A 24,894-nucleotide genomic window follows, 5' to 3' on the forward strand; every position below is an offset into this window, starting at 1 on the left:
AGGGAGCCCGGCCCGGCTCTGGCGCGTTGCTGAGGCAGCAGGAGCCTCAGCAGCATCCCTGAGAGCCAGGCAAGCAAACTCCTCCTCCCTCCCGCTCTCATCTCGTCTCTCTCCCCGCTTCCTTTGCAAAGATGGCAACCGAGGGGCTGCATGAGAACGAGACCTTGGCATCGCTGAAAAATGAGGCTGAGAGCCTGAAAGGCAAGCTGGAGGAGGAGCGGGCCAAGCTGCACGACGTGGAGCGTGAGTGGGGCCGGGGTGTGAGGGCCATGGGCATGGCTGGGGCACTGGCTGCTGCCCTGGGCAGGGAGCGCGACTGCCGCACGCCTGGCACTACCAGCCTGGCCTCGCTGGGGAAACAGGAAAATATACTGCCGCCGCCCCAAAATGAAAGCACAGCTGGAAGCCGGGTCTGCTTGCCTAGGAAAGGCAGGCATCCTGCTCAGGAGCAGAGCACAGAGAGAGCTACCCCCAGCTCACATGTGTCGTGACAGTGGGTTTTCCATGTTTGCTGAAGTCCAGCCAAGAGAGCACGATGGATGAATGCGCTTGGCTGCGCTGCTCAAACAATGCACAGCTCAGTGCTGGGGTAAATAGGAAGCGGATGGGGAGCGCAGGCGGCGCAGCCTCCCTGGGCGTTCAGGGCCACACAGCGCTAGCTGGGCGCAGGGATGGCTGCCCTGCATCACCCCGGCCACCCCATAGCACTGCGGGGGCTTCTGGCCCCCAAGCAGGCTGCGCACACACAGCTGCATGCTTTCTGCGTTGCCTTTGGCATGTGTGTGGGGGGGTGGGAGGCAGGGATGGGAAGAGGCCATGAAATATTCCCCTCAGTGGATTCTCAGATTTATTTGCATTCTTTTAACACACATCTTAGTGGCAGAAGGAAAGATTAAACCCAGCCTAGTGGAAGTTGATGAGAATTTGCTATAACGAGGCCAGGGTTTCACACAAGGTGAAAGGGCTTAAAAAGGAACATTGCTTCCAAAACCATCTCCTTCTCCCCGCTTTCCCCAAGGAAACAACTTGCAGGGATCCAGTGCTGATTCAGAGGTGCAGGGTGAGTCAATGCTCGAGCTGTCAATACGTAACACTGTTATCAGCTGCAGTTTCAAGATCCATGGTTAATGTAACAGAAATTATATGGACAGATTTCAACCCTGCCTTCCCCCCATGTCCCCCCACCCCTGTTCAGGAAAAAATAAACCTTATTTTTATGGAGCTTCTCAAATAGGTATTAATTTATCTGCTCTGAGATGTAAAAATCCTTTTATTTTTATTATTTCATTTTTATAATTATGATACAATATATTGCAGGAGAGTTTTTGAGAAACATGTGAATTACTGTATTCCTCTGAAATCATATAGCTCACTTTATTAGAAATATTAGTGGGTTATTAAAACTTTTATTTTATCTGTTTTGATGGCTTAAATGTTGAAAAGGAATCTGAGCCTGTATCCCGTGATTTAGCTCCTAGTGTTTTGTAAGGTTGAGGGACTGGAAAACATTCTTAAATTTTAGGTGGGGAGACTTAGAAGATTTTCTTCTGGAGTAAATAGAGCATTTTCTTGTCTAAATTGGACAATCATATGTTATATGAGTGTCCTATTAATAGGTATCATTAAACAAATGAAGATGGCCTCATTATAGAAACATTATCATAAAGAATCATATTTTTACAGTATAATTTCTGTACCAGAAGTAGTGGGGCCTCTGTTTAATAGACCCCTTAAGTGTATGCTTAAATCCATTTTTGCTCACAGATTTACCTATGACTGCAGTTATACCATAACTGTGTGTGTCATTGATAGTCATAGGATATTTATGTCTTTGTCATTTGTAAAATCTGTAAACTTATATTGGAAGGCTGTGTTTGCATAGCCATGATGTGATTTCTAAGACAAAAGTCTTTTCCAGAACAATGCTCCCTTGTGATATTTAATACCACTGAATCTTTATCAGAGCTTTTTTGCACTTAAATTATCCCCAAGAACTATTTCTGCAGAGATTGTAAGTTTCAGAATAAAGCATCTCTTCTGTTTTGGGTGGGTTTTTTTTCCAATCTAAAATTGTATCTTTCGCTTTTTTTTTGTTCTGATCATGACTTTCCCTCTGTGGTTCCCAAAACAAACAGCTGGCTGAACTAGGATTGCCCTTATTTGTTCAACTGGTTTTGAACAGCAGCCCTCAAAAATGTGGATAGAAAAAGGAAATACCAAATGTGATTTTGGTTTACAATCTTACAATTTTAAGGATTCAATTCTATTGCTTAAAATTTTAGGTGTAGATAAAAGTTTGTTCTGTTCATGTGACCCATAAATTTTTAAGGCCAGATGAGACCATTAGGACCAACTGAATTCCAGCACAGAAAAGATCAAAGACCCAATAGTATCTGCATCAACTCCATGCCTCCTGTTCAGGCCAAACAATATGTTTTAGAAAAATAGCCTGTTTTATCTGGACCGTTGTAAAACCACTCAAGCTACTTATTGGCTCTAGCTGATCTACTTGCCTAAGTGCATAATTTTCAACTATCTTGAAACAATATTGGAGAATGCTTCAAAATAGTTATCTGACTCTAAAACCTGTGCTAGGCGGGTGCAGGATTGTTATGGCTGTGGTTGGAGATAAGCGTCCTCAGAGAACCAGTAAGGCTAAAACAGACAGTTCCACAGAGTCTCGGCTGTGTTGACATAATGGAAACACTTTGCCCATTGTCTGTGAAATGTTTGGTTTTTCAGATATGTTCTGGACATAGGCATCTTTCCAGCTGCCATAATAACCTCCTGTCCTGTGTTTTCATGTCTTTTGATTCGATCATTTGGCAGGTTTCCATGGGCAAAAGTAGGGGGAAATGTCTCTTTTTCCTCAGTGGGTTTATATGGTACTTTCTCAGAAACTTGCTTCTGACCTCCTGTTAGAGATGGTATGGACAAATTGTCAGGAATGGTTGACAGCACTTGTCCCCTTGCTGGGTGAGACTGGTTGAGCAGAGATTTGAGGTGAGAACATTATTCTAGCACAGCTTGCAGGGCTGGTGGTTTTGAAAGACAGCTCTTCAAAAGCTAATCCACCAGCAATTAGTCCCTGCCTTAGGCAGAAATTGGTCCCCTGACTCTATGCCAGGGAATGATCTCGAAGTTAAGGATTCCTGTTCTATCACTATGACAGCCCTTCCTAGCCTATGAGCTTTCTTGCAGCTCTAAAAAAGTGACATAGGGTGAAGCAGCAATGCAGCTCCAGGGCAATCACCTGCCATGTGGAATGTGGAGCTCAGCCTCCAGCATGGCATTGAAAACCTTAAGATTTCCTCCACCAGCTCATTAAAGCATGTGAGCTTTGGTATTTATTCCAAAAGCTTTGAGTCAGGCATTGCCCCCTTATCTAACAGCAGCTGGATCATCTTAGGTTTCAGTGTGGACAAACACACAACAGGGAAGTGCTGGATCCTATTAGTTATTCTCTAGACATAGTAGTTTTTAATTCTGGTGCCGGGGTCTCCTTCCCCAGGACCCCTACTTTGCTGTGAGACTTGAAGCAACTCCCATCCTCCCTGATGCTCTGTGTGAAGTGTGTCAGAGCTGCCACAGGGTGCCAAGATAGATCATGGCCCTACTCAGCTCCACACTGGATGAACGATGCTGGAGCAAAGCAAATAATTTTCCTCAGATGACACTTTCTCCCAGACATGTGCAGATGACCCTGGCATGAGGCGTCAGGATTACATGAGATAACTTTTAATAGTGTCAGCTGCAGAGGGATGAATTTTATGTCAAAGTTTGCACAATTGGAAATGTAAATTTATTAGGTTTTTAAGAATATCAGCTGAAAGTACTGCTATTAAATGAGGTATGAAAGAACTGACTTCTCCACCAGAGGGTGCTACTCAGGAAAGTTGCTTGCCTACCCTCTCTATTCCTCTTTCGCATAAAAGAAAAACCTGACCCACCCATGAAGTCCTCGATGTCTGTATACACTGCTGAGGAGTTGGGTAGCACACACTTATAGCAAATGCCAAGCTTCTCTGCTTAGTCAGAGCTGTGTCCTGGCCCTCAGTGCTCCCCTGGCCACCAGAAGGGATGGCACAGCAGAGGAGAAGTCTCCAGCACCAGTGGCTAGTACCTGTATCACACTGCACCACTGCTGCAGTGCTAAGAGCCAACTTCAGCTAGGAGTCTCACAACCAGAACAAGTATTTTACCATTGAAACTTTGGAGATTTGATGCTTACCCCCTTCTTTTGTATGATTTTCCCTCCAAGACCCAGTAGTTGTCTTCACTTCTGCTCAGTACCTCAAGGCATGTGTTAGGCTGGAGGCTGTCTGTGCACTTTCAAGCCTCAGTCAGACTGAGGATTACCTGGTAAGAGGAAGCAACAGGATAATCTGTTTTCCAGTTATACTTGGGTGTGATGGTCTGCAGGAGCTTCAGCTACTACAGCCCTGGAATCGAAGCCCTGAGTTAATTAACCCTTATCTTTAGCTGGTGAATATGTTCGTACACCACCCATGTTGGTTTTACCAGCTGCCAGCTCTGAAGCAGAGATCATTGGCTTGCACCATAGACTCAAACTTCATGGATTCATTCCTCCAGGTGAAATTACTTATAAGCATAGAGATTTGCCAGGGCAGAGCTTTGATGCAGAGCTCTCTAACCATCAGCTGTTTGCAGTTCATCAGGTGGCAGAGCGTGTGGAGGCACTGGGTCAGTTTGTGATGAAGACCAGGAGGACCCTGAAGGGCCATGGAAATAAAGTTCTCTGTATGGACTGGTGCAAAGACAAGAGAAGAATTGTGAGCTCTTCCCAGGTATGCTATTGGGCAGATGTTTTTCAAAGCTGCTGTTGGGCACTATACAAATCTTTTGGCTGTGGTATGTGGCGCTCTTTGCAGATGATACCTGTGTATATTGTAAATGTTTTCAAGATGCCCTTAAATCAGTTCATTGGCAATGTATTTTTCAGATATCACAAATCCAAGCTTCTGATCATTGCTACACCTGTTGTAGCCAATATCCTAAATATTTCTTGACCACTCATATACAGATTTTCCCCATATTCCCTACTACAATAGAAAAAAGAGAGAATTCACCAGGGGCCACTTTTATTTCCTTGTTCTTTACAGATTACATATTTAGTAATAATTTCAGTTTATGTGTTCAGAGAAAATAATCAGGAAAAGAGAAGTGAAGAAATGTTAATCCTTCTAGAGACTTCTGTGCACAGAAATTTATTCTGCAGTCTGTATGTTTGGTGTGACCTTGAAAGCCTCAAACATCCTGGCAAAATTACTGCATTTACTTGTATATTTTGAGAAACAGTCCTAACACCTGCTCAAGACCAGTCTTATGAGCTGGAAGACGCAATGAGATAATGACTTTCTAGATCCCCTGTTTCATCCTGAGGCCAGTATGGCAGTGAGTGAGTTTGTTGCATCTCACAGCTGTTCACTGACCTATATGAAATCTGTCAGGGGTCTCACCTGAGGAGTAAAAATAGGCAATCTGCATTGCAAACCACCTTCAGTAACTGTGAGGTTTTACCATTCATGGTGATCTCAGCAAAGAGAATAATTTTAAATAATTACTGTAATATTTTTTGAAGTGGTTAAAATTCAGCGTGTAGATCAGAAAGCTGAACAGGCAAGTTGTACTGCATTTTTGCATTTTTTACTCTATTTTACTAACTATAGTGTGTCCAGGTACAGCAACAGTTGTGGCTCAGTAATAAGCATTTAGCTTTCATGATATAGGGAGAATAACAATATTATGTGCATAAGGCAAAGTACCTGGCATGAGTGTAGCTGGCATACACCAAGTGATTTTGTTGCTCTGTGTGGAGTGTTCCTACGATGGCTATTTAGCAGATTGTATCAATAGATAATTGAAGGTTAAGTAAGTGTAGTGTGAAGTAAAGGGAAAATCAGGAAAAGACGGGAAAGGGAAGATGAATAAACAGTGCAATGTCCATAAATAGTCCCCATGAGCGCTGCCAGCTCAGCAAGTGATTTGTAATACAGGTCACCTCTTGTATTTGTAAGGCCCTGTACTGAGCCACTCACAGATATCATTTGGAAGAGGTGACTGGCTTTGCAGGTGGTGATTACAGGCTGGGAGAAACACATCATGGCTGAAAGGAGGTGAGGGCTCACTAGTGGCAGTTTCCTGAGGAGACGGTCCTGTCCATGGCGTGTGCTGCGAGTAAGAGGAGTTCCTATAAACCTGTTAAAAGGGAAGGGGGAAAAAATAAATTGGACTTCTAAGCTAACTTCAGTCAACTCAGTGTGGAGGAGATACGCTTTTCTTCTGGTCAAAGACATAACTCGCACTACTCAGGAGTGTCTCCTTAGTACTTTGCTGTGACCATTGTGCTGTTGTTAAAATGGAGACAAAAATTTCAGACATAACAGACTGGGGGATGGAAATGAGCAGCAGAGTTTTCCCCAAATTTGGGAAGTAGGCTGACAGCCATGTCTCTGGAAGGCCTTCATTTCTCTCTGTGTGCTTTCATTTAGGACGGGAAGGTGATCGTGTGGGATTCCTTCACTACCAACAAGGTAAACAAAACTTCAGCAAAAGTTAGATTTCTGTGTGCAGGGCAAATGATGGTGGGATAAGATGGAGGGCTGAAGGGCTCACAGATGTCACAGGAGGTGGTGGGATGATGGGATAACATGCAAACCTCCACCAGTACTTCAAACCAAGGGGCCCAGGGCAAACCACCTCCCTTGACCTGTCTCTAAGCAAAGTCCCTGTCAGGGCACTGGAGTTTGTCGTGGTCTCCAGTGGGAGGCTCTTATCCAGCCTCTTCACCAACAGGGAGGGGTCCCAGCTGGCAGCAGAGCTCAGCCAGCAAAACAGAAGCCCTCCCTGGGTAAGCCCTGTAGCAGGAGCCATGCGTGATCACCTGAGATCCTTCAGCCGTGGTGTTCACTGTGAAATGGTGCTGCCGCTCCTCTAAGCCCTGATCCACACAGCTGAGAAAAACCAGCTCGTTTATAACTCCCTTTTACATGTGCAGCAGTGGGGGCATTTTATGGCACCGAGTAACCCAAATAAAACATGCTCTCTGATCAGTTTGAGGCTCATGAACAAGGTGCAAAGTGTCAGGAAGGGACTAGCCATCCTCCTGCTGCTGGATTCTGCAGTGAGGGTTGTCCCAGCCTTACATGTGACTTATGGCTGGGGGAAACACCTGTACCTTCCACTGACCCTAAGGACATCCCACAGAAACACTGAACTTAATACTCTACACTGTTTTCCTTGCACCTATTAGAGAAACAGTGACATCCCAGTTTAAAGAGATGCTGTGTTTCAGGAACACGCAGTGACGATGCCATGTACCTGGGTGATGGCGTGTGCATATGCCCCATCTGGATGTGCCATTGCTTGTGGGTAAGTTCCCAGTTTCCACAGCTGTTCACACAGAGAAGCTTCATTTTTAGTGGTCTCCCGGTGCCTTCAGATGCTGACAGCTAGAAGTTTGCATGTCTTGATTGTGGGTGGAAGGACTACGTTCAGTACCTCTGATTCTGTTCCCATAGTGGCTCATATCCATTATGTCCACTGACTTCAGTGTTGTGTAGGCATAGAAAATAATCCTCTTTCTGCATTTATATTATAGGTTAGGAATTATGCATGCATGCAACTTCCCTGTTCCTGTTTGGTTGTATGTGTTGGATATATCTTCCAAGGGAGAGTGGTTTTAGCACTGTTCTTACTTTGCACTCTTTCCTCTACGATGTAGAGATTAGTCATAAATGATTACCAGCACATGAATAGATCTTGCCCAGATGGGGTGGGGATAAGTAACCCCATCCTTGATAATCTTCTCCAAGTTTTTTGAGGACTCAGGTTTGAAAAAAAATTGAGTTTATGCAGGGGAGAAAACAAAGAGATGAGATGTTGGCAAAACATCCTTTAAAAAGCAACTGGGTAGATCAGACAAACAAAGCAAGCTTGGGGAAAGAGAAAAGAACAAAGGGAGACTTTACTGTGCAGCTTGCAAATCTGGAAAACAGCAGACTAAGACAGATAGGCAGACTCCATAGATGTGTGTGGAGAGGGACTCCGAACACTGTATGGTTTTGACTAAAACTCAAAGAATAGCAAGGAAGCTCTGTATTCACACCTGTAAGAGAGAAAGGGAGGGCATATATGCATTGCACTGCCTAATTCTGTATTTCTGTTGTGCTGTCAGTTAAGTGCTGTGCACATAATACAAGGCACAGAACCATCACCTGGTGGTGTGCTGGGATCCCAGGGACCAGGGCAGGGCTGATCTACCACAGCACTAGAAAAGGGTCAGACATAAGTCAGACCCTTTAGAATAGAAGTCCTACATCTGGCCTGGGAGACACAGCTTAACTGGTGCAACTCTCCAGGAGGGACACACCAGCTACAGAGGTCAGTACTTCCCAAACTCTTCTGAAAGCTGTGTCTTCACACCCACTACTTGCTATACCATCTCTGCCATTGGAGTTGGGTCAAATTTATTGAGGTAGATGATGCTTAAATACTGATCCTTGTAATGACGGATGTCAACAGAAAAATGGCAGTTTGGCTGTATGTGAAACATTAACCCCGAGGTGACTGCTATGTCACCTCCCAGTTTATATTTTCATGAGGTTTCATTCAGTGCCATTTATAAACCCAATGAGGGTAAAAAATACTGAGGCGCAGCTGTTCAAGTTCTGTAAAGTAGCCAGCCTGGTGAGGCAGCTGGGGCTTCCCTGCACAGGGAGATCCCGGACAGCACAATACAGGGAAGTCGGTACTTGTAAGGATTTGGCAGTGCAGCACTGACAGGTGGTTTCCTTCTTATCACCACTTGCCTTTTGTCGTTGCAGTTTTAACCAGTTCTCTCTCTGTTATTGCTATTATTACTCTCTTTAGTGGCCTGGACAACAAGTGCTCTGTGTACCCTCTGACATTTGACAAAAATGAAAATATGGCTGCAAAGAAGAAATCAGTTGCAATGCACACAAACTATTTGTCTGCCTGCAGCTTCACTAACTCAGACATGCAGGTAAATGCATTTCCTACCCGCTGCTCACCATCCAGCAACATCTAACATGAGCTGCACTCATATGCAGTAGAAGTAACCTTTCTTGCACCTGGGGTACCCAGGGCCATGTCCTGCCCCATGTAGGGGCTGCTGGAAAACCCTCACTGGGGGCAAGGAAGGTGCTGCAAAAGCTGCTGTAAGGAAATGTTTGTCACAGCCTGTGGCCAGGCTGTCATGCCTGCGCCCTGCAAAGGCCTGTCCCTTCTGCAGAGGAGCTCGCTGGTACCTGTGTGTTCTCTGCTTGCTGGGTCTGTGCTGGCTTGTGCTTTTAGGAGCTCAAACTAATGCAAATAGTTAAAAACCCAGCTGAGACAGGACCAGGTTGGGTATGTGCTGTGCCAGCTGGTGGAGGCTGTGTTGTTTGCCTGCTTTGTCCTGGACGTCCAGCCAACTTTGCTTTTGCTTTCATTCTTAGTATTTTTTGTTTGTACCAAGTGTGATATTTGATTTTGAAGATGGCCCCACAGGGCCAACCCTGTTGTCCATATGTGCAGTGGTGTGTTCCCTCAAGGGAAAGAAGTGATGCTATCCCCATCTTGCAGCTGCGGGGTTGGAGCACAGAGGGCCACAGTGGGAGGTGCTGGCAAAGCCAGGAAGTAAATGCAGATCTGAGACCAGGCCAGCCTTCCTCTATAGTGAATATCTCAAAGATCCCTTTCTCCAGGAACATGAAAGATGATGAAAGGAGCCAGGATAATCCCCTTGTCCTGTCTGGTTTTTTGAATTTAATTGAAGCTTTGCTCTGTACGGCTCTGCAGCAAAATAAGTGGCAACAGAAAGCATTTTCATTGCTTTCTTTGTCAGCAGAGCTGCTGGAAAGGGAATACCTTGTCCCCTTCTTCCAAATATTTGGAACTGTTCTGAAGGAAGTATCAGCTCTCATTGCTTCTATTTCAGGACATGAGATGCCCAAGAGTATGTTGTTTGTTGCTCTCTGGTTTCTGTAATGACTCCAAGGTGCTAATTTAAGTCCATTGCCATGGAAACAAGTGGTGGAGGTACCCAGCACTCAGGCTTGCTTAGCCCTGACCTTACTGTGCAGGAGCCCTGCGTAATTAGAGAGGTATAAATTAAGTGGAATGTTTTTGATGAGATAGAAAAACCAATATTCTCCATATTTGTCTCTGTATACCTCTCTATAGATACATAGATATGAGATAGATATATATATAGAGAGAGAGAGAGAGAGAGAGATATCTCATACATATTCTTTCTTGTCCTTACCTATATGCATCGTGATTAAATCCTATGAAAGGAAAAATAGTTATTTTCATAATAAAATAGGAAAGAAAAGTTGGGTCTTTTTTTCTCAATATTAAATACAGCAAACTGCATTGATATTGAAGGTAATGTATTACTATTATTAAATGATACCACAGTGGATTAAGGTGCTTTATATTCAGTGATTCAGGTATTTTTCTGAAGACTTTAAAGAGAAATTTTCTTGTGATCAATAGGCTTATAAGTGGTCATTTATAGCATTGCATGTTACTGTTGAAACAGATACAAGCAGGTGGGTTGGCCAAGTTGTTATGTAGGGGATCCCAGAGAATCCCAGATTTCTTATCTTCTTCCTTTTACATAACAGCCACAGAATTAAAATTATGCAGTAACTCTGAGGGTGCACAGTGCAACAAACACACTATGCAGGAACTTTCCCAGCTGTGTGCCGAGCAGTTCTGTTCTCCCAGCTCACTTCACCGAGGGATGTGTTACCTGCCCTGGAGCAGCCCTAGTGCATGGTAGAGCCCAGTGCTCTTGCAGCACCCAGCACCCACTACTAGGTGCTGTGAATGCTGCTCCTCTGCCTTGACTGCTCTCTTAAACTACGGCTCAGTTTTCCCTCAGAGGAATGAAAGGCAGGGTAGGAGTATAGTAGTTGGTGTGTCCATGGGCATCTGGCAGTTCAATGGAAAGGAGGAGATCTAGGGGTGGATCATCATTGATTAAAGCCACTCTCATGCTGTGTGGGTGCTGAAAGTGGGGATCCCATCTTTGCTCCTCATCACATTCCCACTCTGGGCCAAGACAAGAGCTGAGCTGCAGGGCTGGTGACCCATGCCCCAGATCAGTCTTGACAGAGAGAGCCTCCCCCGCCTCAGTACACAGAGAGCTGGGGAGCCTCGCTTCCTAAATTAGGTATCTGCAGCTCTATGGCATGATAATGCTCCCCATGTGACAATGCTCCATGTCTATTAATAGCAACAGTTAATTGGGATCTCAAGTGTTTTGCATAGGGCAGGCAGCCATACTCCCAGTGTGGCAGGCCTGAGAGGCAGGATGAAGCCCATAGCGATGGCAGAGGAGGAAGAGGTGAGGGGTGGTCCCTCTGCCCTCGCCGCTCCTCCCAGCCCCCAGTGCAGTGCTCCTGGCGAGCAGGAACTATGTCCTTGCTGTCCCTGCCGTGTGCAAGTGCTGCCTCTTGCCACCAGGCGCCAGGCAAGGATCCCCAGCCAGAGCTGCTGGACCCTCTCGTGCAGCAAGCCCGAGTCTAACAGCTAAAGGAATTGTTAATTCCCTTCTGGGTTGGTTTTTTGGAGATTCTTTGGTTTGGTTTTGTTTTCAACAACAATACCGTGAATTGAGTCCGTAATATTTTTCTTCAAGGATTAGCTGGAGCTCTGGGTTGCCAACAGACACTTCCCATACACCTTTAGCTACTCCTATTCCCCTCATATCTTTCTTACACACTATTACAAGAGCAGATCCTCCGAGCTGAAATTCTTCATTCCTCAGCCAAGTACAAATATTCCTCACAACAGAGAAGTTCATTGATCTAGCCTCAAAAGCTACCCAGAAAGACAAGTCAGGACCTTCTTCTGTTGTTATAATCTCAGAGTATTAGTGTCTGTCTACTGCAGGATTTGGAACAGTCTGTTCTGCAGCTTTGCGGACCTCTGTTTATGGGAGGAGGTTTTGGAGCGTCTGGCAAACATGCAACTCCATGAATGGTTTCGTGACTGTGTGATCATTTTCTTCTTGAAGATTTTTTCTTTTTAACTCCTAACTGCCCACTGGGATCCCTTGAGTTTCCGCATCGACCATGAGAAAAACCTGTGTAGAAGACTGAGACCCCTCCTAAATTCACCCTTGCCTCCTTCCACGCCAGTGCACAGGACCCTTTCAACCTACAGAATTTGTGATTGCGTAATAGCTTCGGGTGCCAAGGGGAAATTTTGAACAATTGAGCATCATCAGGATTTAGCCACAATAACAAGCACTGGTCATGTGTGCTTTCTACAAGCACTGTAGCAGATGAGGGAAGCTGGGAGCTATGTTCGGTCAGTGTATGTTCAAGCCCTTTCACACACAAATGGTTTTGGACAAGTGAGAGGTGATGGACATATCAAACAACTGTCTAGACAGGCTTACTTTCCTTTCAGAAAATCCATGTCTTAAGCCCAATTAATTGGGTTTAACCTGGCTATTTCAAGCAGAAAAAAATGTAGGGAGTTGAACAGGTATACTTAACTCCAACACTTCCCTTTACCCTGGTTGAATTCCAGCAGCCTAAATATGGATAGGGATAATTACAGGGGAAGACAGGAATACCAGTCTGGTTCTACCTCCTTTTTGGAGGATATGGAAATGCCAGCAGATTGTTATGGCCATCAGTTCTCCAAACCCCACTGCACAGAACTGACTGTTATTGAAACACTGTGTAGGTATAGCTACATTTTCTCTTTTTCCTTTCGACTCTAACTTCTTTCCTTAAAAATAAAAACCATAAACTGTGTTTAGATTCACATTGTTTTTATGGTTTTGATTTATTGCATAATATTTCATTGAATTAATGCTGCCCTTGGTGTATGTATGTCAGTGGTTTCTTTGTGAACTTGAAGATCATCTGCTGTTTTTTTGTATTGTGACTCTTCTTACCACATCCTATAGATCCTGACAGCAAGTGGAGATGGAACTTGTGCTCTGTGGGATGTTGAGAGTGGGCAGCTCCTACAGAGTTTCCATGGTCATGGAGCTGATGTCCTGTGCCTGGACCTGGCCCCTTCTGAAACGGGAAATACATTTGTCTCTGGAGTAAGCAGGAGCTTTCTATCTTAATATAAAATTAAGGAATGTGGAAGGGAAGAGGCAGCAAATTCAGAGGCTCATGATCTTTTTGAGACAGTGCTAGAGTATGTGTTGGAAGCCCCAGTGCAATCCACTCTGCAAGCACATTTTCCAAGCTGGAGCAAATTAAACCCCTGACTGTGGGGTCAAACCCACCCAGCCAGTCTGACTGCAGTTCTGCTTACTTAGAAAATTCCACCCCACACCAAAGCAATCCAGCCCAAGATCAAAACAATGCCTCTCCTGGAAAGAGAAAGGCTCAGAGAGCAGCAGGCGCCTATCACAGCAGAGGTGTGAGCCCCTGTGGATAGGAGCCCAGCACAGCAGATAACTTCCCACATTTGGCTCCTTTCTTGTGCCCCGCCCTCTGGAGCTGGACAGGGTGTGCCAGGTGGCTGCTCAGGCCATTGAAGTCAGGCTGCAAATAACGTGCGTGCCACTATGTCCCTCGACCGCTCCGCAGGAGTCAAGGGGTAGCTTGGGTGCTGGCTAAACCAGTGTACAAGTTGGAGCAGGGAGATGAGGTGTGGCCACATCTTCAGCTGTTGCTGAGTCCCCTGTGCCTTCCAGTGGTACCAGAGGCATTTAAAGTTCCTTCATCAGTCAGCCACTGCCTGCTCCCTGTCCTGGCCCAGAGAAACTCACAAACCTCACTGGCGCTGCAGGACTGGTGTGGGAAAGTACCCAGGGCACCTTTCAGATCTTGTCCTGCTGCTGAGGGATTGCTGTTCATGGGTGGCCCAGCCTTTGCCATGCAGCCTGGCAGTCAGGCAGGCAAGGCATAAAGGTGAGTGAGATGGTGCTCAGCTCCTTTTTGAGGTGGTCCTGGTCTTTCCCACATCAGAAATTGAGTGTGCAGGTGAGAACTGTCAGGAGCATAGAGATGACCTCTCACTGGAGGCAGGTTGCTACCAGTAACTTTGCTGAAGGTACCTGGCTTCTGAGCCTCACCAGTGCTGGCCCAAGGCTGTCGTGTGCTTGCTGATGGAAATGGCCCTTGTGCCAGAGGGTGCCCACCATGGATTAGGGGGTTTTGCTTGTTCTGCTTGGAGTCACGGTCCCATCCCTACACAGTAATCCTGGATCTTTTCTGTTATGGCTCTTTTATCAAATTTGGCTGGCCCATCAGGAGCAGAGCCCAGCACACTGGCCCAGTTTGCCTGCTGCTAGCACAGCTGCTCTGAAGCGTGACTGAAAGCTAATTCCAGCCGAGTGCATTACTCCTCCCGGGCTTTCTTGTCACTGAGCTTGCTTCCCAGAAAGGATAGATTCATTCTCACTGGGAACAGCTCAGCTTATTATAGGGCAAAGAATCGCAAGCAGCTATGATACTGCTAAGAGAATATGTCATACTTGTGTCAATGTAGCAGTTGGGCATGCCTGTCCTTACAGGGACTCACTTAACTCATCATGTGCAAAATACCATTTCAGTGAAGATCTGTCTTATATCATGTCAGCACAGCTATAGCCAAAACAGTGCAACCTGAAGGTATAGTAGCAATAGGAAGACTCCCTGTATATTGTGCCTATGTAATACAGTAACCTTGAGCTGGAATAATCAATGTCAATACACCAGTGTGTAGACTGGGTGCTGTTGCATTTAGTGACTTAACTGAAAATCCCAGCCCTCCTGGGTGAGCTCAGGGCTGCATCCTGGGCTGTTATGCTCAGTGCCCTCTGAGTGCTGCCCCTCAGGGCAAGTTGGATAGCACTCAGGGGGCCCATCTCTCCGCAGGTGGTTGCTGGTTTCTCCTTCAAAACATTAGGAGTCAAAGCACAGCTTGTCAGATTGGTCTTGCCCCCAAACTCCCAGAGAGGTCAGTAAGAACAGTGCACATAGAAGCAATACGAAGGGCTGGGCTTGGGCTGTGGCGGGGCTTGAGAGGGAAATATGCTGAGTCCAAAATGTTCTCTATCCTGTTTGGTTTCCCTTGCGCAGAAACCACAAGTTGGTACAAAAGAACATTACCTCTTTTAAGTAATGACATCATTAGTAAAAAACCTGGGATTTCATTTTAACAAGAGAATTCAAAAAAAAAGAGAGAAAGATGTGAACTGTGGGGAGACTGTTTAATTTAATTACCAATCATATTTCCTTAAAAATAAATAACATGTGTGGCACAGTCTGCTGAGCAGGATACGCTAGCTTGGCAGAAGCAGCAGCTGCCCGGCCTGCGCTGTGCTTCCCACACAGACTCAGAGGGACTGAGGCCCCAGGAGCTGAGCCTACCTATGGCCTGCCCCTCAGCAGGGTCATATTTATTAAAATCTCCCGTCACTCTTAAAAGAAAAGACTGTTCTTTTTCCTGTCACTGCGATTGTGACAGCAGTGAGGCATCACAGCTGAGAGCATGGCCCTATGGGTATGAGATGGTCCCTGCCCTGAGGATGTTGGAGACTACAAGGGCTGAGCCCCTGCCCAAAGCATTCAGGGTGCTGAGCACCGTGCAGCAAGCACTGAGTGTTAAATGATCTTTTTGAAGCACAGCTTGGAAGGGCAAGTTAGAGCTCGACAATGAGACAAAATGCTCTTGCGTTGCTTTTCTCATCCCAACCACACCATTGAGCACATGGGTGCAGAGCCACGGCAGGGGTTAACTCTGGTAGGAGGCTGGGCAAGAGACCCTCCAGGTGCGCTTATTTAATTTTCTATTTCAGTGTTTGAAGAGAAATAGTTATGAAATTTTAAATGCTGGGTACTAATTTTTTATATTGGGCATGTTAAGTGGTAAGGGAATGAGTCAGTTATGCAGCTCTGTAGCATGCTGGGACTGCAGACATAGGTATAGCAGCAGCAAAAGCAGAGCAGAGCTGTGAGTGCCGGTTAGTATGGGACTGCCTGCGCAAACATCCCAGGCCTATCTGCACCCCACTGTTGCATGGCAGTGCTATGCCCATGCTGGTCTGCAGCACCACTGAGGCTCCAGCTTTCATGGTGTGCTCTGCTCCTAACTGCAACTGCACCAGCCTTGGGGGAACCAGTACAGCCAGTTCTGGGGCTGCTTTGCTGGTTAAATTCCCTCAGAGCTGTTGATGTTCAGAGCCTTTGAATGTAGTTGGGCTTGATGAAATGTATCAGATACATGAGGGGTGACTGTCACCATTTGCACAACAGTAGTGAATTTTTTTTGCCTTATTAGGGATGTGACAAGAAAGCCATGGTTTGGGATATGCGCTCTGGTCAGTGCATCCAGTCATTTGAAACCCATGATTCAGATATCAACAGTGTCAGGTCAGTACGTTTCTGGAAGAGGACACATTTGCAATGTTGAGCAATGCGCTCGTTCTATTTTTGAAGTCTGACCTCATCCAAGTAATGTAATGTGTTCTGGTTTTTTTTTTACCCCATGCACAGATATTATCCAAGTGGAGATGCTTTTGCCTCTGGTTCAGACGATGCCACGGTATGTTAATTCAGCAACTAATTTAGGGAAGTTCTGTTACTTCCCAAGATAGATTTTCCTAAAAGACTAGGTCACATCCACAGATGACTTTAAATGACTAAACTGGGCCAGTGACACCAAAGTTGCAGAAATAATAATACAATAGTATAATATATATTAAATACTATATATAATGCTGTGGGGAAAATCTAGTAACGCTTTGTAGGTCACCTCTGCAAAGTTTTCTACATGAGGTACTATCCAAATATGCATTTCAGTTTTTCTATGTTTTGAAGTTTCATAATCAAAATTAGCTTATGTCAGAAAGAGCAGAACAGTGCAAGGGCACAAAGGGAGCCTGCACATGAGTTTTCACTTCCGGGTGAGCAGAAGGGCTGTGGGCTCAGCACAGAGATGGGCAGACCCAGCCAGCTGGAATCCACAGCCCCATGCATCCTGAGAGCACAGCCCTAGGGTGGCCTTCGCTACGTACATCTCCTCCCCGTAAGCCTAACTCACTGCCAAAGCTCTTCACTGCAATGAGTCACCGCATGCAGGTCATCCTAGATGATACAATAGGTCTTACTGGATCTTACTTATGAGCAAGGTGCTAAGAGGGGCATGATATGTATTGACAGGTAATTTTGATCAGCATATTCTATGCAAAATGCCACTTACCTCCTGGTGCCTTTGGGCGCCTGAAGAGTGCACAGGGCTGGTGGCTCTCACTGCAGCTGATGGGTTCCTGTAGGGGACCGGGCTCTGCCTGTACCAGCCTGTAGGGACTGAGCTGGCAGTTAAGTGTAACTTGAGCAGATGTTTGGGAGGCTCCTGGCACCTTATTTCTCGTGTTTATTCAAACATCACACCGAATTCCATGAGGATGAAGGCTCTTTTCTAAAATACTCTGCCCTCAGAGCATGTTTTGAGTCTGATCCAATACTAGCTAAACTCAATAGAAACATTCCCTTTGTCTTCGTTGGATGCAGAGACCTCTCAAGGCTCTTCTGGAGAGAGTTTACACTGCTTTTAGGTCTTAAAAGCTGCAATTATAAATTAATAACTCTAGCTCTGTGGTGAGCCCAGTGCCTCTCAACACATTCTGATACAGTACTGTGAGCACTTGAGATGCTGAAGGAGTGAGATGCAGAAATTATCAATCATTAAATTGCAATCAGAGCACTCTCTTTTTATGCCCAGTACCACAGGCTCTGGGCTCCTGTGCTTATTAATTTATTTGATGGGGTGTTTCTCTCTTAACCATTCCTGACACCCCTGACTTGAGCAGGAGAATGGGAAATTACATCTCTGTACTTTTAACAGAGATTTTGGCAGTTTCCATCTACTTCAGTCTTAAAATGAAGAGGTTGGTGTTTTCAGCATCACAGACTGTTACACTGACAGTATCCTTGACCTGATTTATATACTTAGGGATTTCGAGGAAAAGATAATCCAGACTGTCTGGAGAGAAACCATAAAAGTGTGCTCACATGGCAGTGCTGTCACCTGTGGTGACCCCACCTGCCTGTGAGGACAATCTGATGAAATTATTCATCAGTGTGGAGCACTGGGAGACCTGGACTTCACATACCTGGCAGCTTCCCACCACCCTGCAAATGAAACAGCCTCTCCTTTATGTGCAGGCTTGAGTATCAGCCATTTTTCACTGGTGAAGTCTTAATATTAACCAACCCATCTGGCCAGTGTTTGCTTAAACTTAACCTACCGAGGAAGGTTTTCAGTTCAAATAGTTTCAAAAGTGCATTTTGATTTCAGGGCTAACAGACTGCCTTTCTGCATGGCAATGAAGTCTGGTCTGTCTATACATTATTTCCATGTTAAATAAGCCTAAGTATGCTGGCAAATGATAAAAACAGGAAGTGCAGGTTGTAGAGGTGATTGGGGATTTTCCATGAGAAATGAAAACCAAAGATCTATATAAAAATGTGTTATTTCACTTCAATTATTTTTACATAAGTTTTTCAGACAGAGAGGCCTCGCAGAAGGGCAGTGGCTGTTTGCTATCCTGTCTTACTCAGAACAAGGACTACCATCTAGGCTTCCCCATGCCAAGGGACTGTCTGAGCACTGTGCCATTGTGTCCATGTTCTCAAAGATGACTAGAGATTTAATCCTCTGTCTCCCAGACTCCAACTGTGACTAAACTGTTGCCCTTAGTGACTGTCTCCCCATGCACCTCCACAGCAGCAGGGTGCCCTAGTATGTAGGAAACCACAATGGGGAAGCAAGAGTGTGGGGGGACTTCAGTGGGTAGCTATGGTCCAAAACCCACCACTAATCTCTTTGTAGCAGGACAGGCAGGAGGCTTAGCAAAGTCGTTTGGAAAAGCAGGTTCTTCACACAATTTATACAAAACAGCCTTGTGTTGGATCCCTGTTAGTCTCCAGAGGAGTCCCAGTTACAGCAGACAGAAACAGCTGAAGGAAGGAAGCCAAGCAGCCGCTTCCCATGATGCCTGTTAGGCTGTAGTCCGTCCCAATCCCATTTTTCTGTTAAATGTAGTGGCCATTGACTCCAGCCTTTGCTGAGGCATGTGTGTTGGTTCTGTTTTAATCCTAGTGTCGCTTATATGACCTTCGTGCAGACAGAGAAGTAGCAATTTATTCCAAAGAGAGCATCATTTTTGGAGCATCCAGTGTGGACTTCTCTCTCAGCGGTGAGGCCTGAACTTTGGAGGTTATCTTAGTGCTGGGATTTGAGGGGAACTGTAAAATTTTGCCAGTTTAATTTGATAAAACATTTGTTATTAAAAGTTATTAGAAGTAATGCTAAGTACCAAAATAAATATTTAATGCATGGAAGCCTTTTTCTGCCCCTGTAAAAATAATCACTCTTTAAATAACCTAGCTGGCTATTGCGTCATTGTAGCAATGAAAAGTATTTTCCTGGCCCTACTGAAGGCAGGAAATATTTTGCCTTTGACTACAGCTGGGCTGGAATTTCACAATAATGATTAAAAACATTTCAAAGGAAACATGAAATGTAACTAGACTATTAAACACACTTGCATCAATAGTTGATAAAAGGATAACAAATTATTAATAGATAGTAGAAGTACGTTGGAGGAGCATGAAGACAGAGACATTACCATTTTTCACTACAGGTCTGGAGGCATGAGCTCAAGTCTTCTCTTTCCTGCCCCAGCACAAATGCAGAGTTCCTCCAGTCAGCCTGCATGGGGATGAGTGAGTGGGTGGTGAACTGCCCTCTGCTTGGGACAGAGGCAAATGTCCCTGTCATGGTTCCAAGCACCACAGCTTGTCCTGTTGGGGACAATGAATACCAAATTGCCTGCTAATCATTCAACCATTTGTATTCCACTTCTTATGTAAAGTCTGAACAAAATATTATTACCCTGTATTGGCTGTTGGAGTGCTTTTCAGCCTGCCATGATTTGGAGCCATTCCCCACCTCTAATGACTGAACAGATTCTATATAATTTAACTCAATTTAAACTATACTTTTTAACTAATAATTTTTAATTTGTTTAGCATTTAGCATACTCAGCAGTGGAGCAGGGGTGTCTAACAGGAGCACAGCTAACTTGAGGGAAGCTGTGGTCAGGGCTTGTTGTGTGTACAGGTTGGCACAGGAAAGTTGGGTTGTGGCTTACTGGGGGATGAATGTCCTGCAGAAGGCCCTTGCTGCAGTCAAGATGTGTTACCTACTTAAGACTTCACTTTGCAAAATGTCATTCTCTTTGTAGGTCGCCTGCTGTTTGCAGGCTATAACGATTATACCATAAATGTCTGGGATGTGCTGAAAGGGTCCCGTGTATCCATTCTATTTGGACATGAAAATCGTGTCAGCACCTTGCGGGTCTCTCCCGATGGGACAGCATTCTGCTCGGGCTCCTGGGACCACACTCTCCGAGTAAGTGCTGGGAGCACCAGCCTTGGGTGCTTCTTTCTATTGTGATTTAACCCCAGCTGGCAACTCAGCACCACACAGCCGCTCACTCACTCCCCCAGTGGTGGGATGGGGGAGACAATCAGAAGAGTAAAAGTGAGAAAACTAGTGGGTTGAGATAAAGACAGTTTAATAAGTAAAGCAGAAGTTGTGCATGGAGGCAAAGCAAAACACTGAGTTCAATCACTCCTTCCCATGGGCAGGCAGGTGTTCAGCCATCTCCAGGAAAGCGGGGCTCCATCATGGAAAACGGTTACTTGGGAAGACAAACACCATCACTCCAAACGTCCCCCCCTCTCTTCTTCCCCCAGCTTTATACGCTGAGCATGACGTCATATGGTGTGGGACATCCCTTTGGTCAGTTGGGGTCAGCTGTCCCAGCCATGTCCCCTCCCAGCTCCCTGTGTACCCCCAGCCCACACCCTGGTGGTGTGGGTGAGAAGTATAAAAGGCCTTGACTCTGTGTAAGCACTCCTCAGCAGTAACTAAAACATCCCTGTATTATCAACACTGTTTACAGCACAAATCCAAAACATAGCCCTGTACTAGCTACCGTGAAGAAAATTAACTCTATCCCAGCTAAAACCAGCACACTTTCTTTGTTTTACTGTTTAAAAAAAGGGTGTGAGGGGGAAGGGTTGTTTCAGGAAAATTGACTCTAGAGGGACTAATGAGGATATAAAACCACAGTGTAAAACATGAACAAAAAATTCAAATAAAAAAATCCCCACAAAGTGCTAGCCAAACTGTTAAAGTCAAGGGAATTTTGCACTTACGGGTTAAATATCATCGCTGCTAATACACTGTACTGCTAATCTGACTGCCTTGCCAAATTTTAGTTGAATGTTTGATAGGATAGTCAATGTCAAAAATGGTTGTTCAACTCTCTCTCTGCAGATCTGGGCTTAACCTGAGATCCTGTATGAAGAATCAAATGAAGACTGACACCCTGGACTGCAAAAACTGCGTAAAAGCACCACCCCTCAAAATGAAATATTTGCTATACAACAAGAGTGACACTGAACCCACAGATTAACACAACTAGGTAGAAAATGTAATCTACTTGAACACATAGCAAACATCAACTTCTAGTTAAATTAATTCTGTTTTGAAACTGCCTTCTTTTATTAGAAGTAGTTTAGATAATTATAAAGGGATTTTTCTCTTAAGTCACCTGTATCATAGAATTGAGTATTTCAGTGCACATTATGTATTTATTTGCATGGAGTTCCTTTTCAAAGTAAAAAAGAACAAAAAAAAGAAAAAGAAATATTCCTGACTTTATGAGGGTGTAGCATAAGTAAGACTTTGGAAACATTCCATAGTAGTGCATTGAATTTTGGTGTTGAAAAGTGGAAGGAAAACCAATTCTGATACTTTATGATGGCATTGTGGATGTCTGAACCTTGGTAGTAAGTAGAGGAGCAAAGGACCTACTGTAAAGGTGCTGGCTGTTGTCATAAAAATGTATTTTTTGTAGAAAAAAGGAATCCTTTCAATCCCTGTTTTTTCCTACTGTCTTTTTAGATAGAAATGAGTATTTCATCTGTTACATGAATATAAAAAATCTAAATATATACAAAATGATAAACTGCAAAGATGAGAGATATAAACATGATTTACATAATCATGAGGTAATACTTAACCAGTAGTTTCTTAGAAATTTTTAATTGTATCACTTGGTGAGTGAATTTTCTTTTACTTAAAGGAATACTACATGCTAAGCACTAAGCGATACTACATGCTAAGCACTAAGCACTGTTATACTGATGGTCAAATCTTTTCCAAGTTATTCATAGTAATTTTATGATCATGATTTTTATTTGCATTTTGAGCAGCTCATACCACTTTGGCAGGGCAATGTAGCTTAAATGTGTAATAAGGCAGTATATGCCCATTTTAAGGACCTTCTGCAATGTCAGAGCAGTCGAAGTTCATGCAAATGTGGGTCAAACCTTACAAGCCAAATCATACCGTCCTTACTCTAACAGTAATCTCCCACTGGTGTGGACATAGTTTTGTCATACTTGGACTTGAGAATGAACAACAGTAAGCTGTTGAAAACCTGCTGTGAGCCACAGTTCTGCCAGTCATCTGATCCTGTGCACACCAGAGCCTGCAAGCCCGTTGGATCCAGGCGCCGCTGGGTTTCAGGGAAGCAGTACAGCCAGCCTCACTGCTGGTAGCCCCCAGCCCTCTGTGTGAGCATGGTAATGCAGTACAAACTGGCAGGACTACCCCCATATGGAGCTGATGCTGTAGAATTAAGATTTAACCAGAAAAAGGTGAAATACAGTTAATTATAGAACTATTGGAAAATTATATCTGCATTTATACATTGAAAACTGTTGAGACTAGAGTGTATGACCTCTGCTCATACTGACAGGTACTGAGTAACCTGAGCAGAGGCATATAGGGAGCAAAGTGCTGGAGTAATGCTGGGGGCTTGCATGCTCTGGCCTTTGAAATTCAAATGGTGAGATACATCTCTGAAAAAATCAAAGATATAATTTATATTTAGACTGAAACAAGAGAAAACAAGCTCGCTGGAGTGAGCTTGATCACAAGCTCACTGATCACTGGATGAGTTGACTGTTCACGTAAGTTTGATGATAATATTCCCATTCTGTTTGAAAGTGGGATTTTTAAAAAAATTCTATAAAAATTGTACCAGAAACAAAGTCTCCTGGTTCATTAAAACATTTGTTCCATGAATCCATAACCGATTAACTTAGGACACTGCCATTTGAATCAGCTCAGTCCCTAATAAAATAGTACAGCTGTTTTTACTTGGAAAAGTCAACTCTGATGCTTTGCAATATTTGTGGCAAACTATCCCTGTAACAAGCTGAATGCACTACGGAAATGTTATATAGAGCTCACTGTGCAATACTGAGTCAATACACTGCACTCTGTACTGATCAAAAGATTAATATCAATGTTTAGATAGTATTTATTGGTAAAATGTTTGTTTCAAACATACTACATTGTGTTGATACTTATGAATGGCCTAAATACAATAAATAGTATTTTACATATTGAGAACATGTATACAGTCGTTTTTCCCATCAGTTAGGTTCTTGTAATGGTAGCTATTTTTTCTGGGTTTTTTTGCATTTACTTTTTGTGCCATACAGTTTCTAAGATCATTTGTCCTGCAAAAATCTAGGGTGAAATCCAGATATACCAGAAAATTGCTTCTGGAATATCTTCTGGAAATACCCAAGGTGATCCTGAGCAACTGAGAGCAAGCGCTCCTTGAAAGTACCTGAGACTGCATCTGAGCTCCTTCTGCATTCAGGAGGCCAGAATTCAGGTTGTGTTTTCCTGCTCAGAAGGATCGCAGCTAACACGTGACATTTTCTTTCCAGATCCTTGTTGCTATACCCAGGAACGCACTGGAAAATGCAGAGTATGTGTTTTGTGGGAATGCAGGATTCTCCTCACGTTGCAGTGGGACGCCAGTGAAAGCTGGGCACCAAAATGCTATTGAGGGCTCTGGCTATCACTGTTTGGGTAAACCATGTTTGCAGATCACCTTGAGATGCAACAGTTCAGCTTTCTGCCTTGTCAGAAACCATGCTGGTGTCAGCTGTTCTCTCCACTTTAGTGTAGGTTCTGTGGTCAGCATGAGGGTGGTTGGTGCAACTGCTCAGTTTAGACACTGAAAAAAGCACCTCCTTCATTTAGGCTCATTGTTTCATTTCCTTTCCTCTGAGGGGCTGGGGAAAGTGCTGAGCCAGCTTGTTCCTAGTGACATCGGTGCCCAAACGACCACTGGTTCCAGCGAGAATGAGGCTGACATCGCAACTTGCACTTCTGTTCTTGCAAGGAGAAATCCTGTGGTTCTTGCACTTCAGGGCCACTGCCTGCGGACTTGTTAAGTTGGGCTGCATGGACTCAAGCACCTGTGAAAACCACCTTTTTGTTCCTGAGGTAATGGTGAAAGCAGTGAACCAGGATGGATCTCTACTTCCATCAGATAAATGAAGATAAGAGGAACAGGGCACTGAAGTATCCATTGTTTTTCTTACTCACTAATGGTTGGCCAGGGAGGCTTTGGAAAACCCAGTGTTTTGAGACTCCCTCCTTTGATCTATCAAGCAAGCTATTCATGTCTCAGAAACACCTCTATTCCTGTCCAGAGGGAGAGGTTTCAACCCGTTCTTGTCCTTTCCCCAGCATGTCCCAGCCTTGGAGAACAGCCACGCAGCTCTGGGTGCAGCAGAGAAGCAGCAGTGTCACATCAGAGCCCCGGCACTGGCACTACCTTCCTGACCCGCTCCTCAGCTCAAGCCAGGAGGCGAAGGAAAGGCTATGCAAGCGGGCTATAACCAGGTTAAACATATGGAAAGCAAGGGAGCTATAGCTAGGGCAAAATCACTGTCAGAGGGCTCCGTCCTGCTAAACAAAAATGCTATATAAACAGGAAGGGTGGAAAAGGATATT

The 24,894-nt window shown here is 44.6% G+C and overlaps 1 protein-coding gene across 1 annotated transcript; it reads left to right on the forward strand.

Moving 5' to 3' along the window:
* The first annotated feature begins 20 nt into the window (after positions 1-20).
* Positions 21-23,486, forward strand: GNB5 (G protein subunit beta 5). The gene is made up of 11 exons (XM_075100345.1): positions 21-243; positions 4,672-4,808; positions 6,513-6,554; positions 7,316-7,392; positions 8,893-9,025; positions 12,956-13,099; positions 16,273-16,364; positions 16,488-16,536; positions 19,096-19,192; positions 20,243-20,409; positions 21,343-23,486. Exons 1-11 carry the CDS (start codon positions 132-134, stop codon positions 21,352-21,354), a joined length of 1,062 nt encoding a protein of 353 aa, XP_074956446.1. The 5' UTR covers positions 21-131; the 3' UTR covers positions 21,355-23,486.
* Positions 23,487-24,894: the final 1,408 nt, after the last annotated feature.

The sequence above is a fragment of the Phalacrocorax aristotelis genome, chromosome 7 (assembly GCF_949628215.1).
Source record: "Phalacrocorax aristotelis chromosome 7, bGulAri2.1, whole genome shotgun sequence".
In the NCBI taxonomy this organism is placed as follows: domain Eukaryota; kingdom Metazoa; phylum Chordata; class Aves; order Suliformes; family Phalacrocoracidae; genus Phalacrocorax; species Phalacrocorax aristotelis.